The sequence below is a fragment of the Bidens hawaiensis genome, unplaced genomic scaffold, assembly GCF_021521415.1.
Source record: "Bidens hawaiensis isolate Kalapana, Puna unplaced genomic scaffold, B.hawaiensis_p1.1 tig00001920_1, whole genome shotgun sequence".
Taxonomy (NCBI): Eukaryota; Viridiplantae; Streptophyta; class Magnoliopsida; order Asterales; family Asteraceae; genus Bidens; species Bidens hawaiensis.
Window position 1 is genome coordinate 418,950 of NW_027491107.1, and position 22,551 is coordinate 441,500.

The 22,551-nt window shown below is 34.9% G+C and overlaps 1 protein-coding gene across 1 annotated transcript in view; it reads right to left on the reverse strand.

Moving 5' to 3' along the window:
• Window positions 1-13,938: 13,938 nt before the first annotated feature.
• The window catches only part of LOC143599224 (auxin efflux carrier component 5-like), a 48,946-nt gene continuing 40,333 nt past the window's right edge, over window positions 13,939-22,551 (reverse strand). Inside the window, exons 4-5 of the mRNA XM_077077226.1 lie at window positions 14,795-14,871; window positions 13,939-14,014 (exon numbers count right to left, since the gene is read on the reverse strand). Coding sequence (XP_076933341.1) covers window positions 13,939-14,014; window positions 14,795-14,871 — 153 coding nt within the window. The remainder of the gene's footprint in view (window positions 14,015-14,794; window positions 14,872-22,551) is intronic.

Sequence of the window (22,551 nt, forward strand, 5' to 3'; positions counted from 1 at the left end):
TGAATTTAGTTGAAGTTATTCAAACCTAGCTTGTTATGCCATATATCGAGACACTGTCATAGTTGGAAAGTATACACATACATACTAACATAATATTTCACAAAATATTGCATCTTTTCATCAAAATTTATAGATTATATCTTGGGACATGGGTTAGAATATGAACCTTAATATGTAGATTCAATCATACACAAAAATAAATTAGACATCAAGATTAAAGAACTTAGTTAATGAAGTCAAGACGTTAGAGAAGGAAGATGATGCCAAGATGATTCTTGATTTGTTTCCCGTTATAGGATGCCACAAAATAATGGATTTCTTACAAATAAGTAATTGGTGTAATTCTTGTATATTTGTTGTGACATCAACGGGGAAAAGCTAATATAAGCATGGATATGTTCATCAGATAGCTCATATAAGTTATGGGTCCAATTATTTTCTTTGACTAATCATAATTCGGTAAATGGTGAGGCCACGTTGTTGGGCTTTGTCCAACATTTTTCCACTTGGCCGAATAACCAATTATAATGAGTAATTCGTTAGATAACTGGCCAAATTAAAAAGCTATTAAGTTTTACCTTAAAACTATAGCAGATAGTTACAATTATTCGAATCGAGATCCCAACAGTCATGCTAAAGTTTCAACATAAAACATTTAAAATTTAGAGTTAAATAACTAGAATAAAACCTTTAAGGTACATTAGTTTACATAAGTTTCTATAAATCATAAGATGCACATAAACATTATTAGCGACAAAATAAAACATTTGAGAAAATAATAATCATCCATACTCACTATATGCTATCATACAAGGTCTCTATGTAAATCCATCTTCATTATATGTTCTTTGAAAGTTATGGGCAAATGACATTTACATGTCACATCCGTTAGCATATCTTTAGTTCTAATGTATTTGATACAACGATTATTTTCCTCTACTCATTTACTTACGATTACAAAAAAGTACTATGCATCAAGATAAAATGCAGCACTAGTTGAATTGTATTATTCGATAAACTAATGGCACCGACTTATTAAAATGAATCTTTAATGGTCATGATCAGTGGTGGATCCATAAATTTTCGCTACGGTGGGGCACAAAATAGATCGGGTAAAAATAGGTCGGGTCAAATAGAATATATAGGGCCGTCCAACCATTTTTTAGGCACATAGTGGAATGGAGACAAAATAGTGAACAGCTGGACACGGGGCCGTGCTTTTGGAAGCACGGGGCCGTGCTTACCTTTCAGAAATGACAAAAAGAATTAACACATGTCACTAAAAAACACGGCGGCGTGCCTCAGGAAGCACGGGGCCGTGCCTTCCTTCCAGAAACGACAAAAAGAATTAGCACATGTCACTAAAAAGCACGGGGGCGTGCCTACATAAGCACGGGGCCGTGCTTCTCACTCCATATTGCCTATAAATAGTGGCTCATGTTGCACTCATTTGGTGTGCTTTGAAAAGAATTCTATCAGGTTTTCTCTTATAAAAACACACACTAACACTCACATAGAAGATTTAGTGAAGAGTTTGAAGGCTTGGAGGTCATTACCATCAACCATCATCATCAACCATCATTACCATAATTAAGAAGGAAGATTCATCTACAATTGGTTAGATTGTTCCAAGTTTAATCATGTATTTGTTATCATCATTCATCTTAATGTTTATCATCATGCTCATTATGAGCTAAACTCCTTCAACCATCTAAAATCTATGAAGAAGCTTTGTTTTACTTGATGATTAATCAAAACATGTGGTGTAGTCTAGTAAAGTACATGGTTATATTGCAATTATCTTTTGATGAGAAATGTTTCACCATCTTAAATAACTAATTCAAAGTTGGTGGTTGTCAATCCAATTGGCAATCGTTCATGATCGATTCATGTTCTTGAAAGATAGAAATACTTTGATACATTATCGAAACATGGATCCTTATATTGTACTTAGAAATGATGAGATATAAGTTATGATGTATTTTTCTAAGTCTTGGTAATTCGAAAATAGCTTTGCTTAGGATATCATTTTAGCTAAAGAAATCATATGTTAATTGAATGTGTAATTATAACCTACATAAATCAACCAAGGGGAGGTTGTGTGACTAAACTACAACCATCCGAAGTTGTTAGAATTGGTATTTGAGAAATCGGAGTCAATCCTAATCTTTCTACTTTACGAAACTACTTGCCAACTTAAATTGACATCATTGAGGTGGCGTGACATTAGGAAAGGGTGGACTTTAAAATGCGCACGTTACCTCCTTAGTGCCAAAGATGCTCACTTAAGGTTTAAGGAGCTATCTATCATATATTTCTAATGCAAGTTTATCACATGTTTAAATATTAATTATCAATGCTAAAATGGAGTGGATTCTTGATCTTAGATGGTAACCTTCGTATAATTAAACAACTCGTTTAGAATTTCTTGTCTTGGTCACCTATATATTATATATAAGTATTATATTTTATAAAAAGTTCAAAAACTAACCCCAAGATGATTAAAACCTCTGATTAAAGTAAAACAACGATTTATTATTAGAAACCTTTGTGTCCATGGATCGATACTTGGTTCTTACCAATACTATTCTACATATACGATAGGTACACTTGCCTATTTTGTGTGTGTTTAGTCTTTGTAGAAATCACTTTTATAAATTTAAAACACGATCTTGTGCAAAAGCAAATCATTCCATCCTATCATATTTTATAAGCCGCACGCGCAGCACATATCAAAAAAGGCAAAAAGTAAAAAGGCATTTAAGTCTGCACTTCTCTATCTTCCCCAATCTCTCTTTCATTTTCAGAGTCAGCGTCACCAGACCGCCGAACCCGGTCCCTGTAAATCCACCAATGACGATAGCCAACTGTGGGCACGAGCTGGTAGCCGACGGTGGGCACAACCTCATAGATGAGCTATAATATACTAACACGTACTCGTAGACGCGGCACTCCGGAAGCCGGACTGTGGGCATTGGCCCACCATCGTCCTGCCTTGGATCCGCCACTGGTCATGACATGGAGATTAGGGATGAGCACGGGATGATACCGATCCCAAAAATCCTGATCCTAAAATTCGGAAATTTATGGTACCGGTACCGAAATGTTCGGTTCGGTGCCGGTATTTCGTACAAAATTCAGGAAATACCGGTATTGTACCGACACCGTATCAATACCGAAAACTCAAATCTTGGTACTGATTCGGTACCAAACCGGTACCAGTACCAAAAACACTCATCCCTAATGGAGATAACATTTTTGAGTCCACTTCTAAGATATTTTAGCAACATTCCATGGCACGATGAATTTTACACTACAACATATTCCGTCATTATTATGGAGGTTGATAAATGTTGCGTATGACTCTTCCATGAAAGTGATTCGCCTCCTATCATAAAGATGTACGCCGATGTAACATCGCGTAAATTTCGGTCCAAGTTTGACAATTTAATAGAGATAAAGGACCAAAAATATTTTCAAGATAAATAATAAGAAAATAAGATAAGAAAATAAAATCATTCCATGATTAAGAAAATAAGGAAATAATTATATTTCATAAGGTAATTCCATAAGAAAGGAAATGAAGAAGGAAAGAATTTAATCCCGCATGGAAAGAAGGAAGAAAATGGAATTCCTTTCCATGGGCATAAATAAGAAAGATAAAATTCATCCCACATGGAAAGTGAGATAAATTTGAAAGCTCTTTATAAGAGATGGAGTTTCCATAGTAATATTCTTTTATGCTTAGCATGCACCAAGTGGTCCTAACGGAAGGTGAGGAGCACTGGACGCACACAGGCTCAAGCGAGGACGCGGACGAGGCCGATGGCTATGGCGACATCGACGGCGAAGGGCGATAGGCGCAAAGTGGCGCTTTGATGGTGCACTTTGCACTCCAGCGAGCCGCTTTGAGAGCCGACTTAGTACTTTTGGACAACGAGAGTTAGACCCAAACGTGACAACCTAACAATAGACAAGGGACCAAGAATAAAAAATTGTATACAGGAACCCATCGCGATACGCGATGAGTCTTGGAATAAGGCCATCGCGATACGTGATGGTCAGTTAGGACTCAGAGACACGTGTCGCATCCCAATGATACGTGGCAGACACTTGGGCTAAGTCACAATGCCACGTGTCAATCACCTGCCATCGCGATACGCAATGGCTTAAGAGAAGGGTCCATCGTGTATCGCTATGGGACCCAAAATTAACTATAAAAGGAGGGGCTCAAGGCACATTTCCCACACACCAAATCTTTCTCTCTCTATAATATTTTCTCTCTCTACATCGTTTTGGGTGCATAATCTCGTAGTACGTGCCTAGCTCTGAAGTTCTGACGGTTTAAGCCCGTGATATAGAGTAGAAGTGATGCTCGATAAGTTTTAAATATCTAACTCCGAATACCCGTGTAAGGTAGGGGTTGTGTCTAAGTTATTATTTTATTATTATAAATGGCTTAGACCATAGTCGGGGGTATAGCCTGAATCTTGATTACAATTAAGCATAATATAACTTTTCTTAAGAAAATGTTATAGTTAAAATGTTGTTCTTCTTAATAAGAAACGTAAGCATGTACATACAAAAGGGTATAGTCAAAATAGTATTTCTTTGTAATTAAGAAGTATAATATTCATATAAAAAGGATATAGTTAAATTAATGTTTCTTCTTAAAGAAGAAACTCAGTATAGATATTTCTTCCTGAAAAAGAAACGTAACATATAATCGGTAAATAAACAAAAGGACTAAAGGTCCAAATGTTTTATAAACAAATGATTTCATCAAGGTTAAAGCTATACAAAACAGATTAAAGGTCTAAAGCTAGATCATTAATCTAGTTATTTATACAAAGGTTATTCTCGTAATATAGGTCCGAGGTAACAAATCAAGAAGCAGAAATCAGAAAACAAGATTCAGTATCAGAAACTGATTATAAATAGAAAAGGTGAATACGCCCTAAACCTTTACAAACTCTTTACAGTCAGAATGTTTGCATAGGATTTACAAATCCTTAAAACCTTATGTTACAATAATAAGAAACGGACACTAATTAAAAGTATACATGTGTCTGGATCCATTCATGCATGGTGACTTGGAGTTCCCCAAGGCCATGCATATCATCAACATGCCTCTGAAAGTCTACAGGACTGTTCAGAGAAATGATATTGTGTATATAATTAATTGTACATGTACTTAGGGTAATTTAACCCAATAGGGTTGGGTGCCTAATGAGTAGTCACAAAGGTATTATTGTTGGTTTCACAAAGGTATTGAAAAATGTTTTTACAACAGGGTCAACGTCATTCACCAGCTATGTGCTGACGTATTTCATCACCCATTTTATAGGAAATTAGGAAGGTTAGAATAGAAAAGCAAGACAGAATAGAAGATTAAAGATATAGTCATTAGATGTTATCTGGTGACTCAGATACTTTATTTCAAAATATTATAAAGAATTATGTTTTCTAAAGAAAGGTATTTGAAATATTAAACTGGTATTTAAACTCGAGTTTTTAAATATAATAATATTTTATTCAAGACTTCCGTTGAAAAGAATATATTTTATCAATTAAGATTTATAAACATTAAACGGGTATTTTAACCCGATATTTTATAAAACGAATATCCTTATTAAAAAGACTTCCGCTAAAACAAACCCGCAACTTTGATATATTTACAAAACAGGTACCAACTATTGGTCACACGCCTAGGCCCTAAGTCGGGGTGTGACAGGTTGGTATCAGAGCCATCAATCTTAGTGAATTAGATATTTAATTATGCCTTGGCTTTGATTAAGAATAAGTTTCAAAAACTTATTATACAAAATACTGATTCAAGTGAATTAAATACTTAATTGAAAAGTATCAAGATTTCAATCAATTCAAGTGAATTAAATACTTAATTGAAAAGTATCAAGATTTCAATCAAAACTATTACGAATAAAATATGACAAATACGGATAAGATAGGAGCGTCTTCATATCCCTAACCTAACTTCGCACAAATGACTGATCGTCAATCTAGTCACGGATCATTTCAGCCTATATCAGGTAAAGGAAAAGGATTCATGGGAACAGCTTTACTCCCAATACCTATATCTAGTGATGAAAATTCATACCAAACATCAATGGAGGAAGATTCAGATTCATTTGATTCTAACATTCCATTAGCACATATCATTCCAAATCAAAATATACATCGAGTCGGATCAAGTAGATCCAAGAAACCAATAATGTCAAAAAGAAAATAAGTAATGACTTATTCGGAAATCCTCAGGGACAGGAATATTTTAAAGGAATGTATCACATTGAGGATAGCTCAACTCATTATGATATTGACGTTACCAAACTAGCATAAACAATGCTCCAAAAGGAAATGGAGATGGAAGCAAATGAAAAAGAAAAGGAGATCAACAAAAACACCAAGAAAGATAACAAGATTAAGAAATTAGTTAGTTCGCTGGAAGAAATAGAACCTTAGTAATTGTAAAGAGTATAGTTATAATAAATAATGTGAACTCTTGTAACTAAAATGAATAAGAGATATGTTTTCAATTCCTTGAATATTGGACTTATCTTTTAAATTTTTTTTTATTGTAGTATGTCAAGAGAAGAAAGTGCAAACTCTCAAAACAATCCTCCCAAGAAAACTGGAAATGAAGAAAACGTTGAAAATAAAATAAACGAAATTCCCGCTCAATATATAGATGGAATAAAAAATATTATTAAGGAAGCTATGAATCCATTTCTTGGCGCAATCAAGGGCATCTCTACCAGTCAAAGTCAACCAAAATCTAACAAGAGAAATCGAAGTAAGTCTGTTCGTTCAAGAAAGGAAGAAACTCATGATAGCTCTACATCTGATAACAATTCAAAACGAAAGAAATTAAAAGTCCAAAAAGGATGTAACTTTAAGAACTTTAAAACCTACAATCCTTTCATGGAGACTCGGATGCTATAGCAACTATGAGATGGCTAGAAGAACAATAATCAATCATCATCATAAGCAAATGCACCGATGAAGAAGCTATCCAGTATTCTTCACAAATGTTCAAGGGATAAGCTCTTGAATAGTGGAATACCCTAATCCAATATAAGGGTCGAGAAACAATGTATAATTTAAGTTGGGAGACATTAAAAGGTCTCATATTAAAATTTTGCCCAATTCATGAAATGGATAGGATTCAAACTCAGTTATGGAATCACAAGGTTGTTGGTACAAATCTTAAGGAATATAACACTAAATTCCTAGAATACTGCCGACTGGTTCCACATCTAGTAACTCCAGAATATAATAAAGTAACTTGTTTTATATATATGGGTTACCAAGAGAAATAAGAGACATGGTACGATCTAATATGCCACAAGCAGTTGATTCGGCTATGAAATTGGCCGGATACTTAATTAACAGTATGATAAAAAATCAAGAAGAAGAAAGACAAAGAAACCAAGAAACCTAAAGATTTCGAGAAGTTAGAAAAAGAAGAAAATACTCCAAAGTCAACATGCAAAACTTGTGGAAGAAAACATACTGGAAAATGTCGATTAGAAAATATAAATAATTGTGTATAATGCAAGAGAGTAGTACACACAATAGAAGAATGTCGTAAGAAGTTAGGAGTATGTTTTACATGTGGATAAACAAGCCACTTTAAGACTGAATGCCCGAAACGAAAAGCTAGTCAAGAATAATGAAAGAAACGTTAGATGGATTAGTTAACTTTTGTACATTAATTGTAACTCGTTATCAAATGAGAAGTTTTGTAAATCAAAGAAGGGTATTTAATTCCCAATGTTATAAATGAAATATTAGCATACAAATCGTGTTAATACACAATAATGCTTATATTCATTACCTTTAAAGGATAATCAGAGGTTCAAACACTGAAAAGTTTGTTTTTTTTTAAACTTAGAACGAATAACACGCTAAGATAACTTATTATCTAGAATGATGGCGTCAAGCATTTGAAAATATCATATATACAAGGACATTATATTATCGAAAGGAATTTCTGATTAACCACAAGACATTCAAGGAAGAGAACTTATAAAATATTATATTACCTACCAACTAGGGTTGATCAAAAAGTCAAAGAAACAAAGTTCAAAAATATTTTAGAATACAGTTGATAAGTATAGAAAATTTGATTAAGCCAAAGTAGAAAGATTCAACAGACTGAATCCAAACAACAACTTAGTGGAATAGAATTGACAGACTGAATCCAAACAACAATGAGTTAACGTCAGTAAATGTTTAGAATACAAAACGGTATGGTAAATAGTTAAACACAACTGATCACTATGTTTATCAATTTATATTTACTATTGATATTCTGAACTATTAACTGATTACATCATTTAAGGATGTAAGTTAACAATAAAATAAAGACCTTAGTCATTCTACATATAGATTATAACAACAAGAACCAGATTAGATAGAATCTAATCAACAATTGAAAAGTAAGAACCATTCACACTTAAGACAACGAATCTCGAGGACGAGATTCGTTTCAAGGTGGGAAGGATGTAACATCCCCAAAATTTCGGTCCAAGTTTGACAATTTAATAAAGATAAAGGACCAAAAATATTTTCAAGATAGATAATAAGAAAATAAGATAAGAAAATAAAATCATTCCATGATTAAGAAAATAAGGAAATAATAATATTTCATAAGATAATTCCATAAGAAAGGAAATGGAGAAGGAAAGGAGGAAGAAAATGGAATATCTTTGCATGCGTATAGATAATGAAGATAAAATCCATCCCGCATGGAAAGTATGATAAATTGGGAAGCTCTTTATAAGAGATGAAGTTTCCATAGTAATATTTTTTTATGCTTAGCATGTACCAAGTGGTCCTAGCGGAGGGTGCAGAGCACCTGACGCTCACGGGCTCGGGCGAGGACAAGGTTGATGGCGATGAAGATGGCGACGACGAAGGGCGATAGGCGTAATGTGACGCTTTGATGGTGCACTTTGCACTCCCGCGAGCCGCTTTTAGAGCCACCTTAGTATTTTTGGACAACGAGAGTTAGACCCAAACATGACAAGCTAACAAAGACAAGGAACCAAGAATAAAAAATTGTTTACAGGAACTCATCGCGATACGCGATGAGTCCAGAAATAAGGCCATCGCGATACGCGATGGTCCGTTATGACTCAAGGACACTTGTCGCATCCCGGTGACATGTGACAGACGTTAGGGCTGAGTCACCATGCCACGTGTCAATTACCTGCCATCGCGATACGCGATGGTTTAAGGGAAGGGTCCATCGCGTATCGTGATGGGACCCAAAATCAGCTATAAAAGGAGGGGCTCACGGCTCATTTCCCATACACCAAATCTTTCTCTCTCTATAATATTTTCTCTCTCTACATTGTTTTACGTGCATAATCTCGTAGTACGTGCCAAGCTCCGAAGTTCTGACGGTTTAAGCCCCGATACGCGATATAGAGTAGAAGTGATGCTCGATAAGTTTTAAATATCTGACTCCGAATACCCGTGTAAGATAGGGGTTCTGTATAAGTTATTATTTTATTATTATAAATAGCTTAGACTATAGTCGGGGGTATAGCCCGAACCTTGATTACAATTAAGCATAATATAACTTTTCTTAAGCAAAGGTTATAGTGTCAAAATGTTGTTTCTTCTTAATTAGAAACGTAAGCATGTACATACAAAAGGGTATAGTTAAAATAGTATTTCTTTGTAATTAAGAAATATAATATTCATATAAAAAGGATATAGTTCAATTAATGTTTCTTCTTGAAGAAGAAACTCAGTATATATGTTTCTTCCTAAAGAATAAACGTAGCATATAATTGGTAAATAAACAAAAGGAATAAAGGTCCAAATGCTTTATAAACAAATGATTTCATCAAGGTTAAAGCTATACAAAACAGACTAAAGGTCTGAAGCTAGATCATTGATCTAGTTATTTATGTTGAGGTTATTCTCGTACTATAGATCCGAGGTAACAAATCAAGAAGCAGAAATTAGAAAACAGGAATCAATATCAGAAACTGATTATAAACAGAAAAGGTAAATACGCTCTAAACCTTTACAAACTCTTTAGATTCAGAATGTTTGCATGGGATTTACGAATCTTTAAAACCTTGTGTTACAATAATAAGAAATGGACACTAATTAATAGTATACATGTGTCTTGATCCATTCATACATGGTGACTCGGAGTTCCCCGAGGCCATGCATATCATCAACATGCATTTGAAAGACTACGGGACTGTTCAGAGAAATGATATTGTGTATATAATTAATTGTACATGTACTTAGGGTAATTTTATCCCAATTGAGTTGGGTGCCTAATGAGTAGTCACAAAGGTATTATTGTTGGTTTCACAAAGGTATTGAAAAGATTTTTACAATAGAGTCATCGCCATTCACCAGCTATGTGCTGACGTATTTTCTCACCCATTTTACAGAAAATCAGAAAGGTTAGAACAGAAAAGCAAGACAGAATAGAAGATTAAATATATAGTCATTAGATGCTATCTGGTGGCTCAGTTATTTTATTTCAAAATATTTTTAAGAATTATGTTTTTAAAGAAAGGTATTTGAAACATTAAACAGGTTTTTAAACCCGAGTTTTTAAATATAATAATATTTTATTCAAGACTTCTGCTGAAATGAATATATTTTATCAATTAAACTTTATAAACTTTAAACGGGTATTTTAACCCGGTATTTTATAAAACGAATTTCTTATATTAAAAAGGCTTCCGCTAAAACAAACCCGCAACTCAGATATATTCACAAAACATGTACCAACTATTGATCACACGCTTAGGCCCCAAGTCGGGGTATGACAACCGAAGTTGATTAAGAGTCATAATAGCCAACTACTTCTAAATAATCAGTTACTTTACTTTGTATGTCACTTTATAATCTTTCGTTCCTTATAAATATTGCAATACTTTATTTATTGTTTTAAATGATCTTGGCCAAAACTAGACTTGTTATGGTCTAACATTCAAAAAATACAAATGAATTTCCAATTAAAAATATAAATCTGGATTTAATTTAGAAAATTTATAATGTGTCAGGACGTCCTTAATGACAAAAAAATGCAAAATATGTTCCTTCTCATAAATCTCAATGTAAACCAACAAATTTTCCAAAAACAATAACATTAGAATTTTAAACAAGCTCATTTTGTGAAGTAAAAAGGAAGTGATGAGGAGAAGAATTTTGAAAATAAATCTAATGTTGATTTTGTGCTACAAAAGAGAATTCGATCTTACAAAGAAAACATATGTCTTTTGAGAAGGGTTCTTTGTGACGGGGCTCATCATCTAAAGCTTTTACTTCAAAGTCGGAATGATCGACTTCATCTCCTAAATTTGTAGAAAGGAGAGTTTGTTAACATTGTAACATTAAAGAGCATATGATTGCTAATTGTCCTTATAAATGATAAATGATATGAAAAATCATTTGATTTTCCTAGGAAAATTTTTTGGAAATGAGAGAAGTAAAAGAGCTGAAATGGCTTATAAGAGAGAAAAAAAAAAATTCTGGTTTCTAGGTGATTCATCATTTGAAATGACGTAATAAAAAAAATTAAAAGAAAAAAATTACAACTTCACTCTTGCCATTTGAAATTACATGAGTGTATAGTTCTGGTAAAAAATGTGAAAGGTCTTGTCAATGTGTTAGTGTCGGGTACTGTTTACTTCCACCTTTCCAAATGGCAAGAGTGAATAGTGTGGTCAAAATTTCTCGTCAGACGTGTTAGGAATATTACTGTTCATTTATGCCATTTGAAATGACGGAAGTGAAACAAATGTATAGGGGCATGCTATGAATGTGACATCCAAGGTAAAGTGGGGTTCCGCCATTTCCATTTGAAATGGCGGAACACATGGTATTTTGATCACTTCCGCCATTTGAAATGGCGGAACACAAAAAAAAACCTCCAGCTCACCAGACAATTACTAGACAATTACTGGCAGACTTTGCATTCAATATGGGTTTCGCTATTTCAAATGGCAGATCACTTAGAAACCCAAAAAATTCTCTCCTATAAACCCTTTCACCCCTTACACTTCTCCCATTTCCAAATTCCAAACTTTTTTCTTTGCCTCAAAGTTGAAACCAAACCTGTTAATCAAAAGGTTAAGTTGCCATATTGGCATAATGAGAACTTACGAAAAGATAGAAAAGAAAATGTTTTTGTGGAAAAGATGCTCAATCGGATAATGTTTCACAAACGTCTTCAAACCATGCCTCAAAATTTAAAACAACACAACGATGAACTATAGCAGATTTGGAAACCAAAACTCATAGGAGGCAGTCCGTCTATTTCTCTGATTATGTTGAGGACCATAGAAGACCAATATGGCGTGGGTCCCAGTCTCTTAACTAATTACTTTGGTCACATGTGTAGGGATCTCCAAGACCAATATGTGTGTTTATAATATAATAGTAATATCGAAAGTCAAAACAAAAAAGTGTCAATATTTGAAGTCGTGTTGGAATGAGCAGATCTTCGCATATTCTTATTCTAGCATAAGTCTTTATTTCGATGTTTGAAGGAGCAGATCTTCACATAATCAAACAATAGTTCTGATGATTTGAATTGAAGTCATGTTCGAGCATAAGTTCGAGCAGAAGCCATTGATGAGACGAATTGAAGTTTGGTTTAGGGTCAATTAACCCTAAACTCTGATTAGTTTTTGATTAATTGAAGTTTGCATATGAATATTTATGGGCTTTTAATCTGGCCCGAAAATACCCGATCTGAAAAATAAGTGCAATATATATATATATATATATATATATATATATATATATAGAAAAGGGTTCAAATAAAAAGAAGTTGTTTTCTAAGAATGGTAAGAACCAATAGAATTTTGACATTTGGCATTAAAACCTATGGTGAAAGAATAATTCTAAGAAACTATGTCGGTTATAATGTTGAAAGAGTAATTCTAGGAAACTATGACGGTTTTTGGTAATTTTAAATCTCAACCATTGATTGATATGATCAAATGACTATGATTTATTCTTAGTCTTCTTAGGAAACTACTTATTTTTAGGATAACCCTCAAATATATATATATATATATATATATATATATATATATATATATATATGATCAGGATCATGAGAGAACCTTTTTGAAATTTAGAACTATGAGAACCATTTTGGACCACAAAAACCCAAAAACAAAAAAAAATCATAAAATAAAAAAAACACAAAAATCAAAAAAGTAAAAAAAAAACCAAAATTCTTATTTTATCATCCCGGTTTCATAAAAAAAACTCGTTTTAGCTAAATTATATACACATATGTATACTATACATATATGTACATTTACATGATTTTTTTGTACACATGTGTATAATTTAAGATAAATGATACTGTACATATGTGTATATTACGTAACTAAAGATTATATAAAACTATACATATGTGTATAATACGACGGTTTTTTTTTTCATTTTTTTAATGAAACCGGAATGAAATATAAGAATTTTGATTTTTTTACTTTTTTAAAATTTTTGTTAATTTTTGTTTTATGATTTTTTTAAATATTTTTTTAAAGGTGTTTTTAGTGGTTCAAAATGGTTCTCAAAGTTCTCAATTTGCAAAGGGTTCTCTTAGGATCCTTACCATATATATATATATATGACCGTTATCTAAGACCCAAAATAGCAGTCAAATGTTGGTCGATATTGCCCTGCTAATACTGGTTCCATCATTCTGGACCGCTATTTGACACTGCTATTTTGCAAAGGACCACTAACCGTTATCCCACTAATGTTGATTGCCCAGCGTGTACACTAGATATCACTTGTATGAAAATGAAATGTTTACCAACAAGACGTACTTAAATACATATATTCATCTACTAATGTGAGTGAATACACCTATGTGAGCATATTCTTTATTACTAGCACATACATAATTAATGACTATCATCCATGTAAAAGGTCCAGAACAGCATAATATGCAACAAGCACCGGTATGGACACAATTGTGCCAAAAATGACCCTGAAATTAGAAAATAGTTATAATAGTACAAACAATTCTAAAAAGACCTGGGATAATATATCTGGACTTCTAAATGTCTAAACATTGTAATTTATATATCTATGTAGGTTAATGGAAAAAACATTAGTATAATTTATAACTTATACACATGATTTAATGATCTAGTGGTATTGTGTCCACCCTTCTAAAATAGAGAAGGTGGGTTCAAACCTTTACAAATGCAAGATAAAAGGGATTTTTAAGTTGAAAAAAATTTGCTTTTTTTAAAAAAAATAATAGTAAATTAGTAATCAAGTTTTTCAAGTGTAATTTACTAAACTTAACATGTTCTTTTTGTTTTTCTAAAATCAGTCAACTTTTATTATGAATCTCAGTCTTGTTAATTTTGTGTAAATATTGATTTTTTTAAGATTAAGTGATCTAAATTGAATATATATGATAATATGAACCTTGATAACTTGGTCGTTATTTTTTTAATTCCACAAACAATTATAAAACTTTATAATTTAGTTAGGTATGTTTTCTTCACTATTACGTTCTACTTCAATTTAACTTGAAAAAAATTGTCACTCAATAGTAACTATGCTTCATATAAGTTTCATTTGGGTTATTCTAATTTCCAAATCTTATTTATTAAAGAAAGTTTAACAGTACTGAAACTTATAGTGTGACTTTACATAAACAAAGAAAATTTGAGTAAGTGAAATACTTTAGGATCTTAACTGCAACTGTATGAATTTCGAAAGCAATGCCAAAATTGATGAGAAGTAAGGATCTTACGAGGTACTAAGGACGTTTACATGCAGACCGTATTCCTTTGCGTATATGAAAGAAGAAATGGCTTGTGGTAGAGCAGCCTATAAACAGAATATAAGAACAGTTAGCACAAACAACTATAGGGAACTTTTATCAAAGCATTTGAACCGGTCAAAATACAAACCTCTAATTTAATTATTAGGTTAAAATTTATTAGTCAATTTTCAAATTTACCCTTAAACACACATAACTAACATTAATAAACTATATTAATAGACCCACTTTTCAAGGACATTATTGTCATTTGGTAAGAAAAAAAGTAATCATTCAACATACCTTAAACTTTGTGTTTTTCAAATATGGACACTTATAATGGAACGGAAAAAGTATAACCTTTTAGTCTTTTACAAGAATATGGGGGGAAAAGGAGAAATAATTGTTTCCTAACAAGAAAAGCCACTCAACGACCCATTATTCATATATAACTAGTTTTAAAACCCGTGTAACACACGTGATTATCCAAATTATAAAATTACATGTAAAGAAAATAATTATATATATATATGTATCTAAACTATGTGTATATAAATTGATTTTATTTATATCACAAAATGACTTTTTTTTTTAAATGAACTTAATAAAAAATACACGTGCAAAAATGTACCCAAGAACGCTCATTTTATTAAAACTTTCATTGTCAGTATCATATATGTATAATTGAAAGAATCCAGGAACAAGACTTCTCATACAATAGCAGTTCTGACCACTCAGCCCAAATACTGAGGAGCGTCACATTTATTGATATATTTATCAATTTACAACCGATAGAAGTAAATGAAAACATTAAATTATAACAACGGATGTTTTCAAGATGTTAGGCCTAGTTTTGTGGTTTGAGCTTGTTTGTACTTAGTTTTAACTATTGGGCTTGGTTTTATTTTGGGTGCATATGTAAACCGAGAACACTCATGTGTTCTCGGTGGGCTTTTGGTGTTTGGGCCGGCCTATTGGATGTTATCCCTATATATAGAGATGTAATGTATAGGGTTAATGGTTGTTGACTTCTAGTTTATGTTTGAATATTATTGTAAGTGCTTAAGCACTCGACGTATTCAATAATATACGTGTGTTTTGAAGCAATTCCGTGTTACTTTACTTGTTATTATTCGTGTTCTTGAATCACCGAGTGTTGGTATTCCGCACCAATACTCGTTTGGTTGATATCATATTGTAGTGATCCAGATTTGGGACTTAAAATTGGTATCAGAGCCTTTGACGAATGCAGGCTCGTTATTGTGATATCAACGGATTCAAGATATCAAGGTTGGGTGGTTCCTGTTGTTTCCGGTGAGTGTGTGATCGGAGAAGAAGAAAGAAACTATTTTTGAATAGATTCACCTTGGTTTGGAAACAAATCAAAATCCCACTTTCTCGGGAATTTGTTACAAGTCAGTTGAGGAATTCTCTGGTTTTCGGCCATTGTTGTTCTCGGCTGATTTTTGTTCTCGGCTCATTATTGTTCTCGGTGACTGGTTGTTTTCGGTGACTGAGTGTTCTTGGCCAAGAGTAGTTCTCGGTCAATAGATTTGGTCAACAAGCTTAGTTTTCGGTCAACAAAATTGTCAACATATTGAGTTCTCAGTCAAGAGTAGTTTTCGGTTAAAATATCGGTCATCAAGAGTAGTTTTCGGTCAAAATATTGGTCAACAAGAGTGGTTTTCGTTAAATTTTGGTCAACCAACTGGGTCTTCGGTCAACCTTGATCATCATCTTAGTTCTCGGCCCAAGTTTTCTTGTGCTCTCAGTCCAGTTGGTTTGGGCTTGTCCTATTGGACTTTATCTTAATTGGACCTAAAATAAATTAGTAACAGATTTGAAATGGCCCAATTAACCAATGGCAGCAACTCCATCAACTCGTCACTTCACCAAGAACTTCATTCAATCATGGGTACTGCTAATCGTGTACCTCATTTATTATCCCCTGAAGGGTTCAATGAATGGAAATTCCGTTTTGAACACTATGCCAAGATGAAAGACTGAAAAATTTGGAAAAGCATCGTGAGAGGACCTCAAAGAATCACCTACCAAAAGGCTGGATCAACCGAGGTCCTTATAAAACCAGTTGCTCAATTTGATGATGCTGACTTTGAAAAGGTCGAAGAAGATGAGAAAGCTCTTCAACTCTAACTATGGCACTCACACCCGAGATTGCGCTTCAGTTTAGAGAACTCCAATCAGCTAAAGAGTTGTGGGCCGCGCTGATAGAAGTTTATGAGGGAAATGAGGATATGAAATGAAGTCGTCAAGATCTGTTGTGTCAGAAGTTTAATATGTTTAATCACGTTCTAGGAGAGACACTGGAATCCCAGCTTCAATGGTTTATATCCCTTGTAACTGAAATGAGAACTGCTGGAATCTTTCTACAAACCTCAGAGATTAACAACAAGTTGGTGAATTCTCTGCCAAAGAATTGGGACATGCATGTTGCAGTAATTAAAAAGACCAAAGACCTTAACAGAATGAGCATGACTGAAATGATTGCAACTATTAAGGCCTGCGATATGGATGATAAACAGTGGGCAATGAATCATGCTAGCTCTTATAGCGCTGCTGGATATAACATTGCTTCTAACAGTGCCCTCATGTCTCAAGACAGCTTCTCACTATTCAAGCCCTCTCAACTACCATCACAGGGAAACTTCCAGATGTTCTCGTCCACCCTCGGTAAATCATCGTCATCAAATTCACCTAATTCAGCACCAGTATTTTTTACCAAATCTGGTCAGTCTGCCAGTGATTCTGGCAAAACCACTCCTAGTGTAAACTCCAGCCAGATTCCCACTATACCTAAAGAAAGTCAAGAAAATATTGCTCTAATGGCGGGATTTATGAATTTCTATCATGCCTTTCTGGCCGGAGACTTGGTTAAACCAGTGGTTACTGCTGAACTTGATCAGATTCATCCCGATGATGTTGAAGAAATGGACATCTCGTGGCAAATTGCCATGGCAGTTTTCCGTGCAAAGAAGTTTACTGAGAGGACAGGTAGAAATAACTGGAACATGCCTAATAACCAAAAGGTGGGTTTTAACAAAGAGACACTCAGATGTTACAACTGTCACGAGCCGGGTCATTTTGCTCGTGAATGTACTAATCCAGCTAAGGAAGGAAATACTGAAAGAGCATTGGTTCCAGTTGGAAATACTCGGGGTGAGGCTGGAGGGAGTTCGGGAAATGGTGAAAGGGGTATGGTAGCTTAAACTTTCTCGTGAGAAGGGCAGATGGCTGCGCTTAACATTGGAAATCAAACAACAAATTTTGCCACAGTTGAGGATTTTGAAGAGGAAAACACCGCTGAGGAGAAGGTCAAGGAACTCCAGTTTGCATACATGGCATTCACTTCTCCGGATTCATCTGAGGTACGTTTTCAGCCATGTTCATAATGACAGCCTAATTAGAGATATGGAAAGAATAAAATCAGAGAGTTTTAAACTTAAGAAAAATGAAAAAGGTTTTTTAGACAAAATTAAATCTCTCAACAAAGACATTAAGAAACTTAAGTCTGATTTTAGTATTAAGAGCTGTCACTATCTTGATGCTAAACAAGAAATCACTGAGTTGACTGCTAAACTGGAAACCGCCAAATCTGAAATTTTAAATTTGACAAGAAAGTTTGAAAAGGCTGAACATGATTTTAAGTAATTCGATGGGTCCAGTAAATTTGTCAACTCAATGATTGAAAATCAGTTGTGGTGGAAGGAAAATGAAGGTGAGGGGATAGGATCCAGTCAAGTTCCCCCACCATACAACCACAATTATGTCCCCACTCCTGTTACTAAAGAACAGGAAGAAAAGATAAAGGACATAAAATATGGTAAACAAGATAAGGGTGATGGTACCGGCTCTTCGAATACTGGTCCATCCACCTCAAGTATGAACGATTCTAATGTGTCTACTTCATGTGCAGAAAAAGTAATTGTGAAGGAGTGTACTGATGAGGATGACGACCCTAGCTTTGATTTTGAAAATAATTTTATTTCTAATGTTTCTTTAGAACTTCCTGTTTTGAATTCTGTTATTCCGACTGTTTGTGTGAGATCTGTTTTAAAGAGCAATGATACTTGTGTGATTGATTCAGTTGAAACCTCAGACTTTAATAATGTGATTTCTAATAAAAACAAAATTTCAAAGAATTCAAAAACATCTGAAAAATATGTTGCACCTAAGTTTGTCAAGGAGGGATGCTCTAATGAAAAACAAGGTGATAAATTCAAAAAGAAAAATGCGACTTCTCGCAAATCTAAACAGACTGGTCCACACAATCAGTCAAGACAAGGAACTGCCCAGAATGAATTTTTCATAAAATGTCAGACATGTTTCAACTGTGGGACCCTGGTCAAATTGCCAGAAACTGTCCACATCGTCCGTATATTCCATACTACGGATTTTATCAAAGGAATATGCCATATGTGCCATACAATGCAGATAGGCAAGGGTTTAGACATTATTCGGCTAGTTCCTTTGACGATGATAGGAATTGAAATAAATCTGGCAGGTTTAGTCCTCATCAGACCAAACCAAACCGGTCTAAAGGAATGGTAAGGAAAAATGATTCAAAACTAAAATCTGACATAAATACTAAGGTTAAGGTCAAACAGGAAAAACGGTCAGATTCGTCTCATCCCACGTCCAAATCACCGGGGGTTACGACAACCATTCGTACATATAACTCCAGGTCCAATAGACACAGATGGTTGGCTAAATCTCCGGACAAAGAGTCAACAAAATCTGTTTTTGATGATCAAAAGGACATGTCATGGCAATCCGTGACAACTGTAGACGAATCAGGGTCACCCAGTGTAAGTATGGACTGGGTACCAAAAACTAACTAATCCCGCGTTTCTTGCAGGGACAGCTATGGAGGAATATTATTGGACCTTGGTATGTTGATAGTGGCTGTTCCAGGCACATGACGGGAGACATCACCCAACTACACGACATTCAAACATTTAATGGTGGGTATGTGTCCTTTGCGGGAGGAGAAAAAGGAAAAATCACTCAAAAGGGTACTGTAAGTAACAGTATGTTGAAATTTGAAAATGTCAATTTTGTTCCAGAATTGAAGCACAGTCTTTTAAGTGTGTCACAAATCTGTGACAAAGATTTTTCAACTCACTTTACTAAAAAGGAGTGCTTAATTCTGAAACCTGGTATAATCATACTAGAAGAATGGATTCTTGTTTGATCACAACGAAATGATAATGCTTATGTGATCGACATGAACCAAAATGTTCCTGACAAAATAACATGCTTGTTTTCAAAAGTGTCGGAACATAATGCGATGCTTTGGCATCGTCGGCTTGGTCATTCTAATATTAAAAATCTAAATCATCTTGCTAAAAACAATTTAGTGCGTGGTTTGCCAATCAAGGATTTTGTGACTATTGAAAAATGTGTGGCTTGCGCTTTGGGAAAACATCATCGAAAATCTCATAAGCCTAAGCTAATTAATACCATTTCGTCCGTTTTTCAGTTACTTCATATGGACCTCTTTGGGCCTGTTCATGTTTTGAGTTTGTCTCGTAGCTCTTATTGTCTTGTTATTACTGATGACTACTCACGTTTTACATGGGTGTTTTTCTTGTCAAATAAGAGTGAAACTGCAGATCTGATCAAGAAGTTTGTGGTGTTAATGGAAAATCAGCTAAACGTAAAGCTTAAAGGAATCAGGTGTGACAATAGAACGGAATTCAAGAATGCAGTTCTAAATCATTTTTGCTCAGAAAATGGGGTGCTTCGTCAGTACAGCGCTCCAAGGACACCGTAACAAAATGGTGTCGCTGAAAGAAGAAACAGAACCCTGATCGAGGAGCGAGAACGATGTTATGTGACTCCAAACTGCCATTATTTTTATGGGCCGAAGCCATCAATACAGCCTGTTATGTTTAGAACCGGGTGATAATCAATTAGTCCAAGATGAAGACTCCGTATGAGATCGTTTATGGTCATCAACCCACTGTCTCACATTTCAGAGCCTTCGGGTGTCCGTGCACGTTGCTGAATCTAGAAACCACTCCAAAGTTTGGAGCTGCAGCAGATGAGTGTTACTTCGTTGGATATGCGGGAAATACAGCTTACAGGGTTTACAACAAGTCCACTAAACAAATTATAGAATCTTATGAAGTTCGTTGGTTAGAAGAAAATGAGACTGATGCCCCGTGTTGGTCCCGATTGGTTATTCGACTACAATGAATTCTTCAAGCCTTTTAATGTGTTTCCAGTCATCATCACAGATTCTCAATATGGTTCCACAGTGGAGATTATTCAAGACAGTTCTCAATCACTGTCTCATATTTCTCCGTCACTGGATGATGAGGTTATTGAGATGACTAGTGCTTCGACCACAACCGATAATCAGCCTTTTCAATCTTCAGAGACCGATCATTCACAACCAATCTCGTGTGAGAATAATGCAAATGTTGAGGGGGAGAGTTTCGTTCGTTAGATATTCGGGAGCACATTATTTTTCGACGCCATTCCAGATGAATACATTGCCGGCACCTCGTACTCTCACAGTACAACAACGTCTGGATGGAAAAACCCCCTCACTGATTCTGGGGAGAACGTAACAAATCTTCAACCTAACAGTGATGTTTCTGATCAGCTAAATCCGTCAAGAATCCAAAAGAATCATCCGATTGAAAACATCATAGGTCCCATTGAAGCAGGTGTGTCCACCGGAAGTCAGACCGGATATATGAACAGTTGTATGTTGTCCTGTTTCATATCTCAAATCGAGCCAAAGAATGTTGAAATGGCACTTCAAGAACCTAGTTGGGTTGACGCCATGCGTGAAGAACTGAATCAATTTGATAAGTTGAAAGTATGGAGATTGGTTAAACTGCCAAAAGGGAAGAAAGCTCTTGATACAAGATGGGTATTTAGAAACAAGCAAGATGACACCGGGGTTATTGTTCGTAATAAAGCTCGACTGGTAGTTCCGGGTTTCGCCAGGTAGAAGGGTTAGATTACACAGAAGTCTATGCGTTGTATATTGGCTTCACAGTATATCAGATGGATGTTAAAACCGCATTTTTGTACGGGGAGGTCAAAGAAGAAATTTGTGTTGATCAGCCACCGGGTTTCTTTGACTCTAAGAAGGCAAATCATGTTTACAAGTTAGACAAGGCTCTGTACGGGTTACATCAGGCTCCACGGGCGTGGTATGCTACACTGATCGTGCACCTACTTGACCACGGCTACAAGCGGGGAACGATTTATCAAACCTTGTTCTGGAAAACAGTCGGAAAGGATGTGATTCTGGTCCAGATTTATGTTGATGACATCATCTTCGGTTCCACCAGTGCTGACTTGTGCAAAGAATTTGAAGGCGTTATGAAGAAAAGATTTGAGATGAGCTCGTTGGGTGAAATGACAACATTTCTTGGGTTACAGGTTCGGTAAAGTCCAACGGGAATTCTGTTACATCAAGGAAAGTATGTTGAAGATATGTTGGCTAAGTTTGAACTTCAAGATTCAAAGAGTGCTAATACTCCAATGGCTGAAAGACCACTATTGTTGTCTGATCCTGAAGGGAGTCCCGTAGATCAAACATACTATCGATCGATGATCGGGTCTCTGATGTATCTCACAGCCAGCCGTCCCGACATAATGTTCGCAGTGTGCCAATGAGCTCGCTTCCAGGCTAATCCTAAACTCTCTTATTTAGTTTCTGTTAAACGTATTTTTAGATATCTGAAGGGACAACCGAAGTTAGGTCT